This window comes from Aquarana catesbeiana, linkage group LG01, assembly GCF_042186555.1.
Source record: "Aquarana catesbeiana isolate 2022-GZ linkage group LG01, ASM4218655v1, whole genome shotgun sequence".
Classification (NCBI taxonomy): domain Eukaryota; kingdom Metazoa; phylum Chordata; class Amphibia; order Anura; family Ranidae; genus Aquarana; species Aquarana catesbeiana.
In genome coordinates this window covers 87135294-87159429 of record NC_133324.1, presented here as the reverse complement: position 1 = coordinate 87159429, position 24136 = coordinate 87135294, and the positions used below count along the sequence as shown (strand labels likewise).

Here is a 24136-nt window from a genome sequence, read left to right as displayed (position 1 = left end):
GTACATGCTGTATTTGTGACTGGAAGCAGAGGACTAGAAGCTCCTTCCACTGATATTTCCATGCAGATGGGCTGGGAAAAAGCTGGGTCGCATGACAGCTGTATATCGATTATGAAAAAAGTGTATACAGATGTATTTTTTTTCAATTAAAATAAATAACGTGCCTTCATCTATATACATAAAGTGTGTGTTTAGTATCACTTTAAAAAGAAAATTCTGTATCTCCTTAACTTTTGGTGAAAAAAATGGAGGAAGATTTCTACTGAAAGGAGAAGAACACAAGAAACACATCATACCTACTTGAAACTTATGTCGCTGATTTTTCTGTTTTTATTTTTAGCTAAACTTGGGCTTTAAAGAAATATGGAGACTATTACTGACAATTGTCTGTCATATGGACCCTCTCCCAAGCTATCACACATTGACTCAAAACAAAGATTGGGATGAAGAGTTCTGACGTTATAGTTAATTCTCTAATTTGCATACTTATTTCAGGACAGTGACTTGCTCAGAAAATACTGATTGATGTAAGAAACATCTGGCTTGCATAATGGCCAGGTAGTCGGCAGTGTTTGATGTGGAAGCCTTCATGTTTCTTTTGGGAAAGTGCACCCAACTCACTAGCCTGTCCAGTTTACTTTTTGCATTGGTTTTACTTCATAAACTGATGATGGCCAACAAGCCTGAAACAGTTCATGCAGTTAAGAACCAATGGTTTAAGAATATTGGTTGCATCTGTTCCAGATGCACAGTTCATCCCAAGGGATAAAGGAATGATTTGTATTGATTTGTCCATAATACTAAAATAGATGATAAACAATTATTTTTTTGGATTTGTGATTAAAGTAAGCCATACATATATCTTCTGATTTATAGAGGGAGGGCCTGCTGTGTATCACAGTGGTTTTAAGGAGGGTTTTTTGCTACCTTCTAGGCTACCTTACCACATCCTGTCATGTTAAACGGTCTTGTTAGTTCCCAAGCATCACCCCAGAGAAGCCAAGGCCTCCATACACTGCACTAATGATGGCCAACAAGGCTGAAACAGTTGAATGCAATTTGGAATAAATGGCTACAAAATGTTAGGCTGTGTCTATACACCAGCAGTTCTGGATGCACAGTTGACACAAAGAATAAAAAAAAACAAAAATGATGACAAAAACAAACCCTCCAACCCAACCACTTTAGCTAAATAAATCTAAAAGCCCCAGTTACATACATTAAATTAGGATCAGGTGATGGGCCAGAGCCCAATTCTTCCTCCTTTTAGCCTGCAGCTCAGGAGGGTCCTTCTTGCAGTGGCACTTTATGCGGACATGGATGCTGCCCACTGGTTAATGAATGTGTGCATAACAGGAGTTTTCACAGGGCCAGTTAATCATAAATAGGCTATGTCATGAGGTCACAAAGCAAAGGGCAGCAACAATACTGGTTGGCTTAGTAGTCTAGAGCAGCTAATTATTACGGGTCTCCACCAACACCAGAGTCGCCGCAGAGGGCCTGGTCATAGTGCATTCAAGTAATTATTTCAGGCTGTGAGTATGCGTATATATATATATATAAAAAAAAAAAAATATATATATATATATATATATATATATATATATATATTTTTTTTTTTAACTTTTTATTTTATAAAAACATAGGTTAGCCAGGTGGAGGCAGAAAGGAGAATGGAGATTACTTTGTCTTTGTAAAGAAGCCCTTGCTGTAAATTAAAAAAATCAAACCAAACTGAGTGATAATCTTTACATTTAAGCAGCGATTAAAATGATTTACCTGGACCAGCTACCGGAGGCTCTGGTTTATGAGATTTTACCGGATCCAGCCTATCCTTCTCCAGCTGTTTCCTTGTACTCCTCTGCCGAGGTTCTCTGAACATTGGAAGAGCGTGTGCTGTTGGAGGACAGAAGAGAACACATTAGCTGGGCTGGAAACAATCTTTCCATTTTTGTTGTATATAGATGACTGCAGATGTAGCAGAAAATATATTCCCTGACCCTTCATCCAGAACACGGTGCATCAGAAGTAAAACACATCTTACATGGACCTACTGTAACAAGATCATTCAGCCAAATTAATTTGGATTTCCTGCACAATCGGTCTACATGTAGAGCTCTTGGGCGTGGAAACATTGATACTTAGGCAGGATTTCCCCAGCATAATTCTACTTAGCAGGCCAAAAACTGCACAACATCAGAGTGTCACTGAAGCAAGGAGGAACACGAGAACCCAGCCAGCTTGGAGTCTCGAGGTTTAGGCGGTAATTCCACCCAGCTCTGAAAATGTATCATGATGAATGACCACCAAAAAAAAAAAAAATGCAAGCTGCTTTTCATAAACCTATTCTAGAAAGAAATGAATGCATAAAGCTAAATTAGTCTATCTGTGGCCAGGGCTGTATAGTAGTGGTGTCCTGCAATAGAGGCAATGGGGATGAAATCCAAGACCCCATCCAGACATTTGTCATCGAACATATGTACTAGAGGTCGACCGATATATCGGCCGGCCGATATATCGGCCGATATTTGGCTTTTTTTACTTAATCGGCATCGGCCGATTGTGCTGATAAAAAAAGCCGATTATAACTTCAGCGGGACTTGCAAATGACTTCTGTAATAGAAGTTAATGCAAGTTGCCTGAAGGTTTCTTCTCTCCTCCTCTGGGCAGCCTGCCAAGTCAAGTGATAAGAAGATACATTTGTATCTCTTTCAGGTTCTTTTATCAATAGACTGAACTCCGTGTGTAGAAGTTCTCAGTTTAACCATTTAAAGACTAAATCTTTTTTGACATTTGTTGCTTACAAGTAAAAATTCTGTATTTTCTGCTAGAAAATCACTTAGAACCCCCAAACATTATATATTTTTTTTTTAGCAGAGACCCTAGGGAATAAAATAGCGGTTGTTGCAATATTTTATGTCACACGGTATTTGCGCAGCGGTCTTTCAAACGCAATTTTTAAAAATAAAATACACTAATTAAAAATAAAAAAAAAAAAAAAGCAGTAAAGTTAGCCCATTTTTTTTCGTCCAAAAGTTTTGGTTACCTGTTTTTGTGTATTTAATATTTAAGATATAGTTTTTTTTTTTTTTAAATCTAAATTATACATACAAGTGAACTGATTGGAGGTTTGTTTTGTTCAATAAATGTTTAAATGTAAAAAATTTTCTGTATCACTTATTACTTAAGGTTGCTTTCACACTGGAGCGGGCAGGCGTTGATGGTAAAACGCTGTTAGTTTTAGCGGCGCTTTACCGTCATTTTAGCGGCGCTATTCGGCTGCTAGCAGGGCGCTTATAACCCAGCTAGCGGCCGAGGAAGGGGTTAAATGAGCCCCTGAAGTGCTGCTGCCGAAACGCTTTGCAGCCGCTTCGGCAGCAGTGCGCATTCATTTCAATGGGCAGGAGTGGTGGAGGAGCGGTATACACCACTCCAAAGACATCCTGCCAGCGCATCGCCTCAGTGGGGATATCACACTGAGACTGTAGGGAAGCCGTTTTACAGGCACTTTACAGGCGCTATTTTTAGCCCAAAAGCGCCTAAAAAAACGCCCCAGTGTGAAAGGGGTCCAACTGTTAGATTTTATGAGATGAAGGGGGGAAAAAGAAAAAAAAAAAAAAAAAATCGGCCTAATATATCGGCCCAAAAAAATCGGCATCACATATCGGCCATCGGCCTCCGCAATTTCTAAATATCGGCATCGGCATCGGCCAGAGAAAAACCCATATCGGTCGACCTCTAATATGTACCGATGACCATAACATGACAAAATGATGGGAATCTAATTGGACTGATAGGCAGTCAAGACCAACTAAAGGAGCTCACAGGCTGACAATACCACTCAAATTTTCAAGGCTTAGAATTTTTTTTTAGCCTGCAACAGGAAGTGCTGTTATCTGCAGAATCTCATGTAAGAAACTTTGCAATAGATCCACAAAAAATGATTTGCTTAAAAAAAAACTGTATACAGTAAGGCATAATACCAAACATGCTGAAAAAAGAACCACAAGTGCAAAGCTTGCTCAGGAATGGCAGCAGGCAGGTGTGAGTGCATCTGAACGCAGAGAGAGACAAAGACTTTTGCAGGATGGCCTGGTGTCAAGAAGGGCAGCAAAGAACCCACTTCTCGCCAGGAAAAACATCAGGGACAGACTGATATTCTGCAAAAGATACAGGGATTGGATTTCTGAGGACTGGGGTAAAGTCATTTTCTCTGATGAATCCCCTCTCAGAATGTCTGGGGCATCCGGAAAAAACCTTGTCCGGAGAAGAAAAGGTGAGCGCTACCATCAGTCCTGTGTCATGCCAAAAGTAAAGCGCCCTGAGACCGTTCATGTGTGGGGTTGCGTCTCAGCCAAGGGAGTCGGCTCACTCACAATTTTGCCTAAGAACACAGCCATGAATAAAGAATGGTACAAAAACTTCCTTCGAGAGCAACTTCTCACAACCATCCAAGAACAGTTTTTTGACCAACAATAGCCTTTTCAAGCATGATGGAATACCTTGCCATAAGGCAAAAGTGATAAGTGGCTTGGGGAACAAAACATCAAAATTTTTGGTCCATGGCCAGGAAACTCCCCAGAACTTAATCCCATTGAGAACTTGTGGTCAATCCTCAAGATGCGGGTGAACAAAAAACCCCCCACAAATTCTGAGAAACTTCAAGCATTGATTATGCAAAAATGGGCTGCGATCAGTCAGGATGTGGCCCAGAAGTTGACTGGTAGCATGCCAGGGCGAATTGCAGAGGTCTTGAAAAAGAAGTAGGGTTGTCCCGATACCACTTTTTTAGGACCGAGTACAAGTACCGATACTTTTTTTCAAGTACTCACCGATACCGATTACCGATACTTTTTTTTAATGTCACGTGACAGGTTTTTTTTTTTTTTTTGAGGGGGGGGGGGGTTGGGGTGGGGGTGGGGGTATAGTGAACGGTGTCTGTGTGTGTGTTTTTGTTTTGGTTTTTTTCATTTACATTTATTATTTTTTACATTTTTTTTTTTATTCTTTATTGTGTGTGTGTTTTTTTTTTTTTTTAATCAGCCCTGTTGGGGGGCTTTGGTGAGATATCAGGGGTCTTAACAGACCTCTGATATCTCCCCCTTGAGACAGAGAAATAGACTGAGGATAGAGATTCCCCAGTTCCTTTCTCTGCAGCCTCAGCTGCACTGAGAATGAATGGAGAGAAGACAACGGCTTCTCTCCATTCATAAACTGACACATCGTAATCACAGGAGGTTACAATGTTTCAGTTATGTGAATGGAAAGAGTCAGCTGACTCTCTCCATACACACAGCGGAGAGAGACAGCAGAACGGAGGGGACAGACGAAGAGAGAGGGGGACAACGGAAAGCCGGAACGGATGGGCACAGCGGAGGGGGACAGAGGAACGCATGGGGACAGCGGAGGGGGACAGAGCAAAGAAGGAGGACAGCGGGGGGGGGACAGAGGAACGGAGGAGGACAGCGGAGGGGGACAGAGCAAAGAAGGAGGACAGCGGGGGGGGGACAGAGGAACGGAGGGGGACACAGCAATGGAGCAGGACAGCGGAGGGGGACAGAGGAACGGAGGAGGACTAAGGAGGAGGAGGTGACAGTCAGCGGTGATCGCGTGTGGGGGAATTACAAGCACCGATCACCGCTGTATAACACTAAGCAGCTGAAAGCCGTGGGGGGAGAAGCTTGTAACTCCCCCACACGTCCATCACCGCTGACAGTCAAGGTATCGGCGGAAGCATCGGGAGCATTTGCCCGAGTACAAGTACTTGGGCAAATGCTTGGTATCGGTGCCGATACCGATACTAGTATCGGTATCGGGACAACCCTAAAAAGAAGTGTCAATGGTGCAAATATTGACTCTTTGCATAAACGTAATGTAACTGTCAATAAAAGTCTTTGACACTTATGAAATGCTTGTAATTAAACGTTAGTATACCATAGTGACATCTGTAAAAAAAGATCTAAAAACACTGAAGCAGTAGACTTTGTGAAAATTAATCTTTGTGTTATTCTCAAAACTTTTGGCCAGGGTAGTTTCCAGTGGTGGGGTGCTAATGCTGCTGCACTGCTCCTGAATTCAAAGCAGTGTTGTCACCACCATGCAGACTGTGCTTGCTTGCACTACAATGGGATGAGAAGATGTTGCGGGGGTGTGGCTATCAGTGTTGTCACTGCTGATTCAAATGTCTGTAGCCCTCCAATTAGTGTCTGGCCACAACTAGTCCTGCTTACTGCTTTAAAGGCTGACTGCTTTGCTGCTGAAACCCATCCAACTGTGTGTCTGGGATGGGGACCACGAGATAAATAAATGAAGGGAGAATTGACTCAGAGAAGGAAAGGAAGTTTTGAGGCTGGTGCATCATATAGTGCCTGGATTTAGGAGATCTTTGCACTGTCAAACATAGGCCCTTAGATGCACTTTATTCATTAAAATATCTGAAAAATACAGCATATTGCTCACAGCAACCACCATAGTGGTCTTGCACCCATGCTTGAAGCCCTTGGTCTCAGTGAGATCTGAGGCTTGTGACCTAAAGTCAACCGATGCTAATTTACCGATCACCTTGATGGGAAGGATAAACCTATTTAAGATGATCTTCCTGCCCAAGTTTCTCTATATCCTTTCGAACTCCCTGGTTTTCGTGACATTGCAGGTCTTTAGGAATATTGACTCCATTATTGTAGGTTTCTTGTGGGGGTCTAAAGCTCCCAGGGTCTCTTTAAAGGTTTTGAAACTACCAGTTACATTGGGGGGGGCTTGCCCTTCCGGATTTGCGCTCCTATTTTTTGGCCTCACAGCTCTCTTTCCTGCACTGGCGGTTGTCTCCGCAGACACCTAATGCCACTGCCTTGTTGGAGGCTGCAATTGCCACATCACAGGAGACCCTGCAGAATGTGTTATATAGGAGGGGGGTCCCGGGTAGAAAGATGGGTTCGGTGATGGCGTTACCGGGGAAGGTTTTTCACCTGTGCTCTCAGCGACGGGGAGATGACCCCTTGTGGCTATCTCCTAACAGTCCTTTATGGTACAACCGATCATTGGGGGAGTTTATGAAACTTTCTGATGGTCCAGGGTCATGGGCAAAATATGGTATTAAATATCTACACCAAATTTGTAGAGATGGTCGTTTGTGCACTTTTACCCAGTTGCGTGAGCAATTTGGAGTGCCGAGGTCTTGGCTCTTTTGATATGCACAATTGAGGCACGCAGCATACACTCAGTTTGGAGGGTCTGAGATTCGTGTACAGAATACAGACTTAGAAAGGGTACTGATTGACCCGGATGTGTCAAAGAGGATTTCCAGATATTACGGGGCGGTGGGTCCGGGTCAGGTAGCTTTGACCTCCAAGGCCAGGGGGAGATGGGAGATGATTGTCCCGGAGTTGTCGGAGGAACTGTGGCAGGAGGTATTGGACACGTTTTTGGTGTCTGTTATCTCCTCCACGGACAGAATGATTCAATATCGATATCTACACCAACAGTATTATACACCGGCCAGATTACATCGAATGCGTAGGAGGGACTCTGCTATTTGTCATAAATGTGGGAAGGAGGAGGGCACATTTGCACATATGGTGTGGGAATGTATGAAGGTGAGACCGCTATGGTCTCAGGTCACTGAATTTATATCAGATAAGTTTGCTTTACCGAATATTTGCTCTCCTATGCGGTGTTTACTTGGGATTTTCAAGAGGAGTTAAATGCCCACACTAAATTGTTCCTAAGGATCCTGTATTTTGGTGTTAAAAAGCTCATAGCAAGGAGATGGATACATGAGGAACAATTGACGCTAGGGATGTGGATTAAAATAATAAACGCAGATTTAATGATGTATAAAATGACTTATGAGGCTAGAAGGGCTACCAAGAAGTTTAGGAAAGTTTGGTTCCGGTGGATAGACTCTGAGAATACTCTGGATGAGGAAGAGCCCTAGTATGTTTTATGAGTGATAGATAAAAAACTCTGGAGAGATGGAAATGGGTTGCTTGCTTCCCTTTCCAAGATGGGCCAGATATGTTCGTTTCTTTTTTAAGAAGGGGCAGGAAGGGAATAGGGAAAAAAAAAAAAGAAAGAGGGAAAAACAAAAAAAAAAAACAAAAAACAAAAAAAAAAATACTGAAATGCAGACATCCCAGGGGAAGAAGGTGGGAGGGGAGGGGGGGGTTATTTTTATTGTTATTGGGGTTTCTGTTATGAAAAAAATGCACGTGTATGATATCATAAGACAGAATTGATGATGGAATGAGCATATGTTAGGCCTGCAATATGATTGTTATGTTTATGGAATTTATATGCTAATGGAACATATGGAATATGTGTAATATGAGTGATATGTATACTTGTTGTGCATAATAAAAAACTTTTTAAAAAAAAAAAAAAGTCAACCGATGCTGCCAACTCTGCAAACAGTGCACGAAAATACCAAAAAAGCAAAGAGCTATCAATGTTGTATGTGTAAAATTAAACTCGTCTTACTGCGGGAGCTATATCAGAAAGTGAACTGCATGAGAGTTACAGTCCAATCCCTGCAATTTCCTAGAAAGGCCTCGGTGGTCTCCTCTATGTGTTTTATACTGATCTAAAAGTCAACATGTGTTACGATTTTCACAGCCACTGCCAATATCCATCTGTCACATCCTGCCAAAATGTGGTTTACCGCTGTCTACCTGCCATATTCAATTTCAGAGAAAAAAAAAACAATGGTATAGAACTGTGCGACTCAGGTTGCAGGCTTTAGACATTGTTGTGACCAGAGAAACAGAGCTAAGTAGGAACCCCGCAGCTAGAGAAACGCAGGAGTCGGAGCATAGCAATGCTTGCTGGAGCAGCTGGCTAAATTTGTATATTTTAATGCAGCTTTGCTTATTAGAATGCGGTTCATCAGGAAGTTCTGCGCATTTAAAGATTATTCAATTTGAGTTTAATGGGTTTGTGCTGCCAGCTAGAACTACTTCAAGTTTTTATAATTTTCAAGCAGGTCTGAAGATTGCGCTCACTTCTGGATTGTATTTAAGGTAATGCGCTTTTCGACTTAGAAGATCACGGGCCATATGGTTCTACTTAGATATTGGGAAAGAACGCATTTAATATAGAAAATGGGCAGACACAGCTCAGTTTACTTCACTAAATGAAGGACAAACAGAGGTTTCGGATCAGGAAGCACAGCTGGGAGATTTCAATGAAATTTAAAAGCGCGGGCTGCAAGAAGTTCCGGGGAATCTCTGCCAAGAAAATTACGTAGGCTGCCAGTGCTGACCTCCTTCTGAAAATGCTGTTTGCCTGGGTTACATGTTTAACCACTGAATTTAAAGTTTTTTTTGAGTTGCTGTCCCAGGGCTGCAAGTGAAATCAGAGCTTGTCTTCTGCATATTTATTCTGGGCCAGCAATGGCAGCCAAGGTGCTTCTCTCCCTTTAAAGCTGAACTTCAGTTGTTAATGGTTATATTCACAAATAAAAATAAAATAAAAAATCAGAGGTGTTTTGAAAGTATACATACTATACTTACTAGAATACATACACTATATTGTGAAAAGTATTGGGACGCCTGCCTTTACACGCACATGAACTTTTTTTTTTGAAAATTCTGTTTACATTTTTTGGACATATAAACATACAAAAATAGTGGAGTGACCGGCACAACACCAGCCATTCCTTGACCAACATGGTCGACTTGAATCCAACATTTGTCTACCTAACACAGGTGACATCTTATACCTAACCCCCCCCCCCCAACATCCCGTACCACAGTTCACCACAATTAAGAAAAATGACTTCTCTTTATTTTACCAATGGGGGACCATCTGAAGTAAAACAATGTAAAAATGTATGTATGAGTTTATTTTACTCCCCAAAGCACTGCACCTTACACACGCACATGAACTTTAATGGTTTCCCCGTGTTATTCTGTAAGGTTCAATATTGAGTTGGCCCACCCTTTGCTGAAGAGATGAGTTTTCAGGGATCATCTGAAAGTGGACAGAGTAGGATATAGTGGGACAGATTGGCATAGAGCATTCCAGAGGATGGGAGAGGCTCGGAAGAAGTCCTGGAGGCGAGCATGGGATGAGATGACAAGGGAGCTAGAGAGCAGGAGGTCATGGGAGGAGCGAAGAGGACGATTTGGTTGGTATTTTGAGACCAGGTTAGTGATGTAGCTGGGGGCCAGGTTGTGGATGGCTTTGTAAGTTATTGTTAGTATTTTGAATTTAATTTGTTGGTTGAGTGGCAGCCAATGGAGGGATTGGCAGAGAGGGGTAGCAGACGCCGAGTAGTTTGTAAGATGGCGGCAGCATTCATGAGGGACTGAAGGAGGGTAGCCTATTTAGGAGTAAGCCAATGAGGAGGGAGTTGCAATAGTCAAGGCGAGAGATGACCAGGGAGTGGATTAGAAGATTTGTGGTGATACTGGTTAGGATGAGAAGGCCTGGCTCGCAGTCTCCGCTCTAATTCATTCCAAAGGTGTTCTATTTGGTTGAGGTCAGGACTCCGTGCAGGCCAGTCAAGTACCTCCCCCAAACTCGCTCATCCATGTCTTTATGGACCTTGTTTTGTGCACTGGTTCAAATCATTTGGTGGAGGAGGGATTATGGTGTGAAGTTGTTTTTCAGGGGTTGGGCTCAGGCCCTTAGTTCCAGTGAAGGGAACTCTTAAGGCGTCAGCATACCAAGACATTTTGGACAATTTCATGCTCCCAACATTGTGGGAACAGTTTGGGGATGACCCCTTCCTTTTCCAACATGACTGAGCAGCAGTGCACAAACCAAGGTCTATAAAGACATGAATGAGCGAGCTTGGTGTGGAGGAACTTGACTGGCCTGCACAGAGTCCTGACCGCAACCCGACAGAACACCTTTGGGATGAATTAGACATCCACATCAGTGCCTGACCTCACAAATGCGCTCCTGGATGATTGTTCAAACATTCCCATAGACACACTCCTAAACCTTGTGGACAGCCTTCCCAGAAGAGTTGAAGCTGTTATAGCTGCAAAGGGTGGGCCAACTCAATATTTAACTCTACGGACTAAGACTGGGATGCCATTAGAGTTCAGCTGCGTGTAAACTTTTGACAATATAGTGTATGTAGTATAAGTACCAAATTCTGACTTGGTATCAGCCTTTTGGTATTCCCTGTACAACAGAGCTGATACATTTTTTTAAACTCGCAGTTATTATCATATGCTTGTTCACTGATGAACTCCATTTGCTGTTCTCCATTTTCAGTGCCTGAAGCATGAGACTGCTAGACCTGCTGATAATAAAAAAACACTGAGAACTGCACTCCTGTCGCCAGGCTGGAAGATATAGGTTTGTGAAGAATGGTATTCGATAATTAGAACTGAAGTAAATTACACAATATATGGGTAAGTAATGAATAGGCCTCTTCAGAAAGAGGGGCATGAGGTCCTTCCTATGGCCATGTGTCTGCTTTTAAAAAAAATTGCCTACTGCTCATTTATAAATCACAGAGATGTGCTGTACAAAAGTGCTTACTGCCCCATTGGGTTTTCAACTCCGAAGTCCAAGTCACGTGACCAACCTGTTCTCCAAAAGAGGCGTTTCTTCTGCGTTAAGCAGAGAAAGCTCCATAGAACACTGCAGGCTTCACACAATGGCCTACATTTTATTAAAGATCTGCAAAATGCAGACTGTGGTGTGAACTAAAATTGTAGTAGAAATATCTGTTCCCAATAATAAATGTAAGCACTAACCGAGAATAAGGCCTCATTTACACAGGCATACTTAAAGAGGAAGTAAACCCCGATGGGTTTTACTTTCTCTTTTGCTCCCCGCAAGGCCTGCAAATGAAAAGCATAATGGGCTAGTATGCATTGCATACTAGCCCATTATACGACACTTACCTGCATGTGCGCGCGGGAGCCGTCAGTCACGGCACACGCTGGGGAAAGAAACGGCACGCTGGTCCGTTCCTTCACAGCGCATGCGCCGATGACAACATTGGAGCACAACAAGTGAAATATCTTCTAAACGGCGCACGTTTGGGAGATATTTCCACTACCTATAGGCAAGCCTTATTCTAGGCTTACCTATAGGTAAAAGCAGGGCCGTCTTTAATTTTGATTGGGCCCTGGGCAAACATTTTCTTGGGGCCCCACCCCTCCATTCTGAGACATACAAAAAATAGCAGGTAGACTCAAAATCAGTTTACTGCAGCAGATCACGCAGCAATTGCAATTGTTTGCCAGAGGTTACAGCCTATCCTTACTGCTCACTGGCTGGTTTCTAGAGGTTACAACACATAATTTCTGCTTGCCGATTGGTTGCTAGAGGTTAATGTACATTATTAGCCCTCACTTGGTTGCTAGGGGTTACAGTACATCATTATCACTTACTGATTGGTTGCTAGAGATTAAAGCAGATCACTACTGTTCACTGATTGGTTGCTAGAGGTTAATGCACATCATTACCTCTCACTGAGCAGTGGAGCAATCCCAAATAATTGAGCAAGTAAAGGGGCACATTAATACACATATTACAGGAGAGTGTCAGAGAGTGCAGACATACTGCAGGAGACAATCAGAGACTGTGGACATACTGCAGGAGACAATCAGAGACTGCGGACATACTGCAGGAGATTACCAGAGACTGCGGACATACTGCAGGAGATTACCAGAGACTGCGGACATACTGCAGGAGATTACCAGAGACTGCGGACATACTGCAGGAGACAATCAGAGACTGTGGACATACTGCAGGAGACAATCAGAGACTGTGGACATACTGCAGGAGACAATCAGAGACTGCGGACATACTGCAGGAGATTACCAGAGACTGCGGACATACTGCAGGAGACAATCAGAGACTGCGAACATACTGCAGGAGATTACCAGAGACTGCGGACATACTGCAGGAGATTACCAGAGACTGCGGACATACTGCAGGAGACAATCAGAGACTGCGAACATACTGCAGGAGATTACCAGAGACTGCGGACATACTGCAGGAGATTACCAGAGACTGCGGACATACTGCAGGAGATTACCAGAGACTGCGGACATACTGCAGGAGACAATCAGAGACTGCGGACATACTGCAGGAGATTACCAGAGACTGCGGACATACTGCAGGAGACAATCAGAGACTGTGGACATACTGCAGGAGACAATCAGAGACTGTGGACATACTGCAGGAGACAATCAGAGACTGTGGACATACTGCAGGAGACAATCAGAGACTGTGGACATACTGCAGGAGACAATCAGAGACTGCGGACATACTGCAGGAGATTACCAGAGACTGCGGACATACTGCAGGAGACAATCAGAGACTGCGAACATACTGCAGGAGATTACCAGAGACTGCGGACATACTGCAGGAGATTACCAGAGACTGTGGACATACTGCAGGAGACAATCAGAGACTGCGGACATACTGCAGGAGACAATCAGAGACTGCGGACATAGTGCAGGAGATTACCAGAGACTGCGGACATACTGCAGGAGATTACCAGAGACTGCGGACATACTGCAGGAGATTACCAGAGACTGCGGACATACTGCAGGAGACAATCAGAGACTGCGGACATACTGCAGGAGATTACCAGAGACTGCGGACATACTGCAGGAGACAATCAGAGACTGTGGACATACTGCAGGAGACAATCAGAGACTGTGGACATACTGCAGGAGACAATCAGAGACTGTGGACATACTGCAGGAGACAATCAGAGACTGTGGACATACTGCAGGAGACAATCAGAGACTGCGGACATACTGCAGGAGATTACCAGAGACTGCGGACATACTGCAGGAGACAATCAGAGACTGCGAACATACTGCAGGAGATTACCAGAGACTGCGGACATACTGCAGGAGATTACCAGAGACTGTGGACATACTGCAGGAGACAATCAGAGACTGCGGACATACTGCAGGAGACAATCAGAGACTGCGGACATAGTGCAGGAGATTACCAGAGACTGCGGACATACTGCAGGAGACAATCAGAGACTGTGGACATACTGCAGGAGACAATCAGAGACTGTGGACATACTGCAGGAGACAATCAGAGACTGTGGACATACTGCAGGAGACAATCAGAGACTGTGGACATACTGCAGGAGACAATCAGAGACTGTGGACATACTGCAGGAGACAATCAGAGACTGTGGACATACTGCAGGAGACAATCAGAGAATGCGGACATACTGCAGGAGATTACCAGAGACTGCGGACATACTGCAGGAGATTACCAGAGACTGCGGACATACTGCAGGAGACAATCAGAGACTGCGAACATACTGCAGGAGATTACCAGAGACTGCGGACATACTGCAGGAGATTACCAGAGACTGCGGACATACTGCAGGAGACAATCAGAGACTGCGGACATAGTGCAGGAGATTACCAGAGACTGCGGACATACTGCAGGAGACAATCAGAGACTGTGGACATACTGCAGGAGACAATCAGAGACTGTGGACATACTGCAGGAGACAATCAGAGACTGTGGACATACTGCAGGAGACAATCAGAGACTGTGGACATACTGCAGGAGACAATCAGAGACTGTGGACATACTGCAGGAGACAATCAGAGACTGTGGACATACTGCAGGAGACAATCAGAGACTATGGACATACTGCAGGAGACAATCAGAGAATGCGGACATACTGCAGGAGACAATCAGAGAATGCGGACATACTGCAGGAGACAATCAGAGACTGTGGACATACTGCAGGAGACAATCAGAGACTGTGGACATACTGCAGGAGACAATCAGAGAATGCGGACATACTGCAGGAGATTACCAGAGACTGCGGACATACTGCAGGAGATTACCAGAGACTGTGGACATACTGCAGGAGACAATCAGAGACTGCGGACATACTGCAGGAGATTACCAGAGACTGCGGACATACTGCAGGAGACAATCAGAGACTGCGAACATACTGCAGGAGATTACCAGAGACTGCGGACATACTGCAGGAGATTACCAGAGACTGCGGACATACTGCAGGAGATTACCAGAGACTGCGGACATACTGCAGGAGACAATCAGAGACTGCGGACATACTGCAGGAGATTACCAGAGACTGCGGACATACTGCAGGAGACAATCAGAGACTGTGGACATACTGCAGGAGACAATCAGAGACTGTGGACATACTGCAGGAGACAATCAGAGACTGTGGACATACTGCAGGAGACAATCAGAGACTGTGGACATACTGCAGGAGACAATCAGAGACTGTGGACATACTGCAGGAGACAATCAGAGAATGCGGACATACTGCAGGAGATTACCAGAGACTGCGGACATACTGCAGGAGATTACCAGAGACTGTGGACATACTGCAGGAGACAATCAGAGACTGCGGACATACTGCAGGAGATTACCAGAGACTGCGGACATACTGCAGGAGACAATCAGAGACTGCGAACATACTGCAGGAGATTACCAGAGACTGCGGACATACTGCAGGAGATTACCAGAGACTGCGGACATACTGCAGGAGATTACCAGAGACTGCGGACATACTGCAGGAGACAATCAGAGACTGCGGACATACTGCAGGAGATTACCAGAGACTGCGGACATACTGCAGGAGACAATCAGAGACTGTGGACATACTGCAGGAGACAATCAGAGACTGCGGACATACTGCAGGAGACAATCAGAGACTGCGGACATACTGCAGGAGATTACCAGAGACTGCGGACATACTGCAGGAGACAATCAGAGACTGTGGACATACTGCAGGAGACAATCAGAGACTGTGGACATACTGCAGGAGATTACCAGAGACTGCGGACATACTGCAGGAGACAATCAGAGACTGTGGACATACTGCAGGAGACAATCAGAGACTGTGGACATACTGCAGGAGACAATCAGAGACTGTGGACATACTGCAGGAGACAATCAGAGACTGTGGACATACTGCAGGAGACAATCAGAGACTGTGGACATACTGCAGGAGATTACCAGAGACTGCGGACATACTGCAGGAGACAATCAGAGACTGTGGACATACTGCAGGAGATTACCAGAGACTGCGGACATACTGCAGGAGATTACCAGAGACTGCGGACATACTGCAGGAGATTACCAGAGACTGCGGACATACTGCAGGAGATTACCAGAGACTGCGGACATACTGCAGGAGATTACCAGAGACTGCGGACATACTGCAGGAGACAATTAAAGACTGCAGACATACTGCAGGAGACAATCAGAAACTGCGGACATACTGCAGGAGACAATCAGAGACTGCGGACATACTGCAGGAGACAATCAGAGACTGCGGACATACTGCAGGAGACAATCAGAGACTGCGGACATACTGCAGGAGATTACCAGAGACTGCGGACATACTGCAGGAGATTACCAGAGACTGCGGACATACTGCAGGAGACAATCAGAGATCGCGGACATACTGCAGGAGACAATCAGAGACTGCGGACATACTGCAGGAGACAATCAGAGACTGCGGACATAGTGCAGGAGACAATCAGAGACTGCAGACATTATACAGGAGATGGTCAAAGAACTTTCAGCAATGCACAGCTTTACAGTTGAATAACACAGCTCAGGGTTTCAGCAGTCAGGCATTTTATGGGTGTAAAGACATACCTGGCCAGCCAAACTCACTACATCCATTCAGGTGTGTGGGCGGGGCTTCCACTCTCTGCTCTCACTACAACAGTTCCACTGATGCTTTGTGTTGGGGGCTGCATCACCTATGAATTGGGGCCCCGATGACAGCTTTGCAGAGCGCACAGAGGATACAGGAGGATGTATTCCCGCGCTAGTCAGCTGAGAGGGGCGGGGCTGGGAGCTCCACTGACGCCGCCCACGTGCAGCCTGTGTACTCGGAATAGAGCGTCTGTAGTGAGAGCCAGTGATCGGAGTGGGAGTGTCATTGGAGCTCCCGGCCCCGCCCCCGGACCTCTGTATTCACCAGCCAGTATAGAAGAGGCGGGGCCGGGAACTCCAATGACACTCCCACTCCGATCACTGGCTCTCAGTACAAGCCGTCACGTAGGCGGGGTCAGAGCGTCAGTGGAGCTCCCGGCCCCACCCCCTCTCAGCTGGTTAGCACGGAATACATCCTCCCGTGTCCTCTGCGCACTCTGCAAAGCTGTCATCGGGGCCCCAATTCACGGCTAGCGCGGGCCCCCCAACAAAGATTGGGCCCAGGGCAAGTGCCCCGTTTGCCCTGCGCTAAAGACGGCCCTGGGTAAAAGTCAACAAAAAGGGTTTACAACAACTATAACCACTTCAGCCCCCGTAGAATTTACCCCCTTCCTGACCAGAGCACTTTTTGCGATTCGGCACTGCGTCGCTTTAACTGACAATTGCGCGGTCGTGCAACGTGGCTCCCAAACAAAATTGACCTCCTTTTTTTCCCCCACAAATAGAGCTTTCTTTTGGTGGTATTTGATCACCTCTGCTGTTTTTAATATTTGCGCTATAAACAAAAAATAGCAACAATTTTGAAAAAAACGCATTATTTTTTACTTTTTGCTATAATAAATATCCCCAAAAAATATATAAAAAAAATTTTTTTTTTCCCTCAGTTTAGGCCGATATGTTTCTTCTACATATTTTTGGTAAAAAAAAATAAAAAAATCGCAATGAGTGTTTATTGATTGGTTTGTGCAAAAAGTTATAGCATTTACAAAACGGGATAGTTTTATGGCATTTTTATTGATAATTTTTTTTTTTTACTAGTAATGGCGGCGCGATCAGCAATTTTTATCGTGACTGCGACATAATAGCGGACACATCGGACAATTTTGACACATTTTTGGGGACCATTGGCATTAATACAGTGATCAATGCTATAAAATTGCATTGATTATTGTAAAAATGTCACTGGCAGTGAAGGGGGTTAACCATTAGGGCCGGTTCACACAGGGGCGACTTGTCAGGCGACCTAGTCGCCTGACAAGTCGCCTCCCGTTCTGTGCTACGGAACCGTTCTAATAGGAGCGAAGCAAGTCGCTCCGACTTAGAAAAAGGCTCCCTGTACTACTTTGGGGGCGACTTGCATAGACTTCTATACAGAAGTCGTCTTTGCAAGTCGCCCCGGCAGTCGTGTGCAGGTCGCCTCGGTGAGGCAACCTGCAAGTCATGCCGCGTCTAGTGTGAACTGGCACTTCGGTGGCGCTGTAGGGTTAAGGTTGTCCTAGGGAGTGATTTTAACTGTGGGGGGGCTGTGTGTGACACGTCACTGATCACCGCTCCAGATTACAGGTAGCTGTGATCAGTGACAGTGTCATTAGGCAGAACGGGGAGATGCTTGTTTACATTAGCATCCCCCCCCGTTCTTCCTCACTGTGAGACGATCGCGGGTATGCCCGCGGGACCCGCGATCCGGTCACGGAGCTCCCGGCGGGTGCGCACACGCCGCCTCTTAAAGGGAAATGTACAGGTACGTTAATCAGCCTGTATGTGCCCTTCTGCCGCAGTATATCTGCGTGAGGCGGTCAGGAATATTAAGTGTACACTCAGCGAGGGCCATGTTTGCCCGAACGAGGATGCACAGGTGTTCTTTGAATCTCCATGCACGCAGTCTCATTCATGACAGCTGCTGATCCCAATTTGACATTTATGTGGGTGCAGGTGACCAAACAGGGCCGTCTTTAAGGCAGGTCAAAAGGGGCAGCTGTCCTGGGCCCTGTCATTGTTGTGGGGCCCAAAGCAGCTGCCTCATACTTGCCAACTATCCCAATATTTATTTATATTTTTAATATTATATATTTAAATTTCCTTGTCCTTTGAAGTTTTTAGTCCTGTACTGTGTCCTCTATATCTCAGTGTGAAGTGCTGGTACTAATGCTGCCCAGCTCTGCCCTATTGTTGTGTATAGATGACTCACCTGCAGACCCCTGTGTTTACATGGAAATAACCGGCATCCATATGTAAATAGCGGCGGCATTCATAAGTAAATAGCTGCAGCTGGCAGCATTGATATGTAAATAAAGGCAGCATTCATATGAATATCATGCCCCCCTACAGTGAGGAGATGATGTACTGTAACCTATAGTAACCAATCAGTGAGCAGTATTACTGTACAGTAATCTCTAGCAACCAATTAACAAGCAGAAATCATTTGCTGTAACCTCTAGCAACTAATCAGTGAGCCATAATGTGTGCTGTAACCTCTAGCAACCAGTCAGTAAGCATTAATTATATGCTGTAACTGCTGGCAACCAATCGCAATTTCTGCCTGATCTGATACAGTAAACTGATTTTAAGTCTAGCTAATATTTATTGTATGTCTAAGAGCAGATCGAGAGGTGAAATTGCATGGGGGGGCCCAAGAAATTTTTTGCCCAGGGTCCAATCAATATTAAAGACGGCCCTGTCACCAAACACACATAGTCAGCATTACGGGACCCCGCATTGCTGTTTAAATTGGGAGCAGAGGCTGTTTCTGTGCAGCCTCTGCATCCAAACTGACATGAATAGGACTGCCTGCATGGGGATGCACAAAAACACCTGAGCATACCTGTGTGGGAAAAACACAGCCCTCGTATGGGTGTACGCTTAACTATGCACGTGTGAACAATGCCTAATCATCTTCTTTTGGGAATGATGCCTCTAACATCATATTTTGGAGTATTATGCTGTTGGAAAGTGGTTAAAAGATTCAACATTTGCTGTAAATAAATGCAGTATAACGGGCCAGCGGTGGTATAAAACAAGGATTCAAATGATCTAAAAGGCATCATTCTAAAAAAAACTTCAAATCCTTGTTTTATATGATTGCTGTCTACTGTGTACTGTATTAATTAGCAGCACTTTTGCTCTGGTGAAGAACAAGCTATCAGCCCCTGAAACATATTGAACTGTGCCCTGTTCCCAAGATAAATAAACCTTTACTAAGCCTATTACAAACCTGTGGCACTCTTTTTTTTTTTATATGCTGTTTTGACTGCATCAGGGACCCCTGGGAATACCCCGATCCCCGGGGATTGACAGAGAGCTGCCTTCAAGGATTATAAGTCAAGCATGTGGGTTCAGAGCTCCAAGACATCTTTTGAAATATTCAAAATGAGCAGACAAAATAGTCTTATTGGTCTTTGTCTGCCATCAATATTCAGAATTTTTATCGTCTATCTCTATCAAACATCTGCCTTTAGTACTAGTTAATCTTCACTGTGCATGCAAACCTGGCTTTATTTTCAATTCTCACTGATAAAATTGAATTCAAGTCTAATACATAAAAATAAGGCCATATAAGCAGAAACACATGTACAGATAACAGTGCTAGCCTACGACCTGGTTTGAAAGGTTTCATATACAATATCTCACAAAACTGAGTACACCCCTCACATTTTTGTAAATATTTTATTATATCTTTTCATGTGACAACACTGAAGAAATGACACTTTGCTATAATGCAAAGTAGTGAGTGTACAGTTTGTATAACAATGTAAATTTGCTGTCCCCTCAAAATAACTCAACACACAGCCATTAATGTCTAAACCGCTGGCAACAAAAGTGAGCACACCCCTAAGTGAAAATGTCCAAACTGGGCCCAATTAACCATTTTACCTCCCAGTTGTCATGTGACTCTTTAGTATTACAAGGTCTCAGGTGTGAATGGGGAGCAGGGGTGTTAAATTTAGTGTTATCGGTCTCACTCTCCCATACTGGTCACTGGAAGTTCAATATGGCACCTCATGGCAAAGAACTCTCTGAGGATCTGAAAAAAAGAATTGTTGCTCTACATAAAGATGGCCTAGGCTATAACAAGATTGCCAAGACCCTGAAACTGAGCTGCAGCACGGTGGCCAAGACCATACAGCGGTTTAATAGGACAGGTTCCACTCAGAACAGGCCTCGCCATGGTCCACCAAAGAAGATGAGTGCACGTGCTCAGCGCCATATCCAGAGGTTGTCTTTGGGAAATAGACATATAAGTGCTGCCAGCATTGCTGCAGAGCTTGAAGGGGTGGGGGGTCAGCCTGTCAGTGCTCAGACCATATGCCGCACACTGCATCAAATTGGTCTGCATGGCTGATGTCCCAGAAGGAAGCCTCTTCTAAAGATGATGCACAAGAAAGCCTGCAAACAATTTGCTGAAGACAAGCAGACTAAGGCTATGGATTACGGGAACCATGTCCTGTGGTCTGATGAGACCAAGATAAACTTATTTGGTTTAGATGGTGTCAAGTGTGTGTGGTGGCAACCAGGTGAGGAGTACAAAGACAAGTGTGTCTTGCCTACAGTCAAGCATGGTGGTGGGACTGTCATGGTCTGGGGCTGCATGAGTGCTGCCAGTACTGGGGAGCTACAGTTCATAAAGGGAACCATGAATGCCAACATGTACTGTGACATACTGAAGCAGGGTATGATCACCTCTCTTCGGAGACTGGGCCGCAGGGCAGTATTCCAACATAACGACCCCAAACACACCTCCAAGACGACCACTGCCTTGCTAAAGAAGCTGAGGGTAAAGGTGATGGACTGGCCAAGCATGTCTCCAGACCTAAAACCCATTGAGCATCCGTGTGGCATCCTCAAATGGAAGGTGGAGGAGCACAAAGTCTCTAACATCCACCAGCCCACCAGCTCCGTGATGTCATCATGGAGGAGAGGAAGAGGACTCCAGTGACAACCTGTGAAGCTCTGGTGAACTCCATGCCTAAGAGGGTTAAGGCAGTGCTGGAAAATAATGGTGGCCACACAAAATAATGACACTTTGGGCCCAATTTGGACATTTTCACTTAGGGGTGTACTCACTTTTGTTGCCAGCAGTTTAGACATTAATGATTGTATGTTGAGTTATTTTGAGGGGACAGCAAATTTACACTGTTATACAAGCTGTACACTCACTACTTTACATTGTAGCAAAGTGTCATTTCTTCAGTGTTATCACATGAAAAGACATAATAAAATATTTACAAAAATGTGAGGAGTGTACTCACTTTTGTGAGATATTGTATATGAAACCTTTCAAACCACATTGTAGGCTAGCACTGTTATCTGTACATGTGTTTCTGCTTATTGGTTAATATCTCTAACCAGGAGGGAGGATTTAAAGCTAGAGAGATTACATCTCCCAGCATTGCAATTGTATTATCTGGCAAAGATTGCAGCTCCTCCACAGTTTGTATGAGCCTGGTCCAGAAAAGAAACATAATATAAAATACAATAACATACACTGCTACTTATCAAATTATTCCCTCTATTACAACATGTAGCCACTGAATTCACATGGGCTTAAGCCTAGGTTCACACTAGTACTGCTGCATAATCATGAATTTTTCAGTACCAGTGCCAAGTTAGGCTGTTGCCATCTTCAACACTTCAAAAGGCACTTCTGGTATACAGATTTTGATAGTTTGCCCATCTAGAAAGAAATGAAGGGTCTATAATTTTTATCATAGGTGTATATTAAATGATAGAGACAGAATATCAACCACAAAATCCAGAAAACAATACAATATTTATAAATTGAGTTGCAGTTTAGTGAGTAAAATAAGTATTTGATCCCCTACCAACCAACAATAATTCTGGCTACAGTATGTGCTCATGTGGTACACAGATTAGTCCTGTCAATTTAAGAAGGTGCTCCTAACAATTCATTATGTGTATAAAAGACACCTGTCCACAGAATCTCTTTCTTCCATTCAAACTATTTTTTACTCTAACATGTACAGGCCCGTCTGAAGTTTGCCAATGAACATCTAAATGATTCAGAGAAGGATTAGGAGAAAATGATGTCGTCCAATGAGACCAACATGGAGCTCTTTGGCATTAACCCAACTCACCGTGTTTGGAGGAAGAAAAATAAGGACTATGACCCTAAGAACACTATCCCTACAGTCAAGCACAGTGTTGGAAACATGATGCTTTGGGCTGTTTTTCTGCTAAAGGTACAGGTCAACATTACCGCATTGAGGGGCCAGTGGACAGGGTCATGTATTGTAAAATCTTGAATGAGAACCTTCTTCCCTCAGCCTGAACAGTGAAGATGGGTTGTAAGTGGGTCTTCCAGCATGACAATGACTCAAAAAATACCGCCATGGCAACAAAGGAGTGGCTCAAGAAGAAGCACATTAAGGCCATAGAATGGCCTAGCCAGTCTCCAGACCTTAACCCTATAGAAAATGTATGTAGGGAGCTGAAACTTCGAGTTGCCAAGCGACAGCCAAGAAACATTAAGGATTTAGAGGAGCTCTGTAAAGAAGAGTGGATCAAAATCCCTCCTGAGATGTATGCAAACCTGGAAACCAACTACAGGAAACGTCTGACCTCTGTGCTTGCCAACAAGGATTTCTCTAAGTGGATCAAATACTTATTTTACTCACGGACCTGTAACTCAATTTATAACATTTATATCATGTGTCTTTTCTGGATTTTTGGTTGATATTCTGTCTCTATCATTTGAAATACATCTATGATACAAATTATAGACCCTTCCTTTGCTTTGTAAATGGGCAAACTTACAAAATCTGCAGGGGATTCAATCATTATTTTCCCCACTGTATAGGATTAACATGCTCACTGACAGTCATCACTGTGCTTATTGTTGTTAACATATTAAACCTTACTGAGTATCACCCGCAGTGGGCAGGCATATAAGGTGCTATACTAAGGTTTTATTTATGGTCTTCCTTATGCAAATTTGCCAGAGTTGTTAAATAACTGCTCTATCTAAAAACGGATATTTCAATTTTTTGTGAATGCTGAAGATCAAAACTATCCATCATTCCTATAACTATAGGAGCACTATGGATGTGATCTCCTTGCTTGAGCTTGAGTTCCTGGATCTGCACATCTGTTGTGGCCATTATAAGGGGCTCTACTCTTCTTGTTGGGCTTTTAATTTATTTTATACTGGTGAAAATGAAGCAAGAAGAGCTGAATTACCCTAACTCCCAAGTGCAAAGAAAGAGGGGAAAATTACAGCAGGAACGTCTCACTTTTGGGTGGACTGACCCTTTGGGGACCAAAAATAGGATGCCCATCTACAATATCTGACAATAGAGATTCTCCACTGGGGTGTCATGACAAAAGAATAAAAAAACTGCCAAAACCAAGAAAGATCGTTTAAAGAAACATAGTTCAGTTAAAGAGGAAGTAAACCCTGATGGGTTTTACTTTCTCTGTTTTCCCCTGCAAAGTTAAAGCATAATGGGCTAGTATGCATCGC

At 44.1% G+C, this 24136-nt stretch overlaps 1 protein-coding gene across 1 annotated transcript in view; it reads right to left on the bottom strand.

Moving 5' to 3' along the window:
* The window catches only part of WDR70 (WD repeat domain 70), a 455634-nt gene that overhangs the window by 56761 nt on the left and 374737 nt on the right, over positions 1–24136 (bottom strand). Inside the window, exon 16 of the mRNA XM_073621458.1 lies at positions 1780–1896. Coding sequence (XP_073477559.1) covers positions 1780–1896 — 117 coding nt within the window. The remainder of the gene's footprint in view (positions 1–1779; positions 1897–24136) is intronic.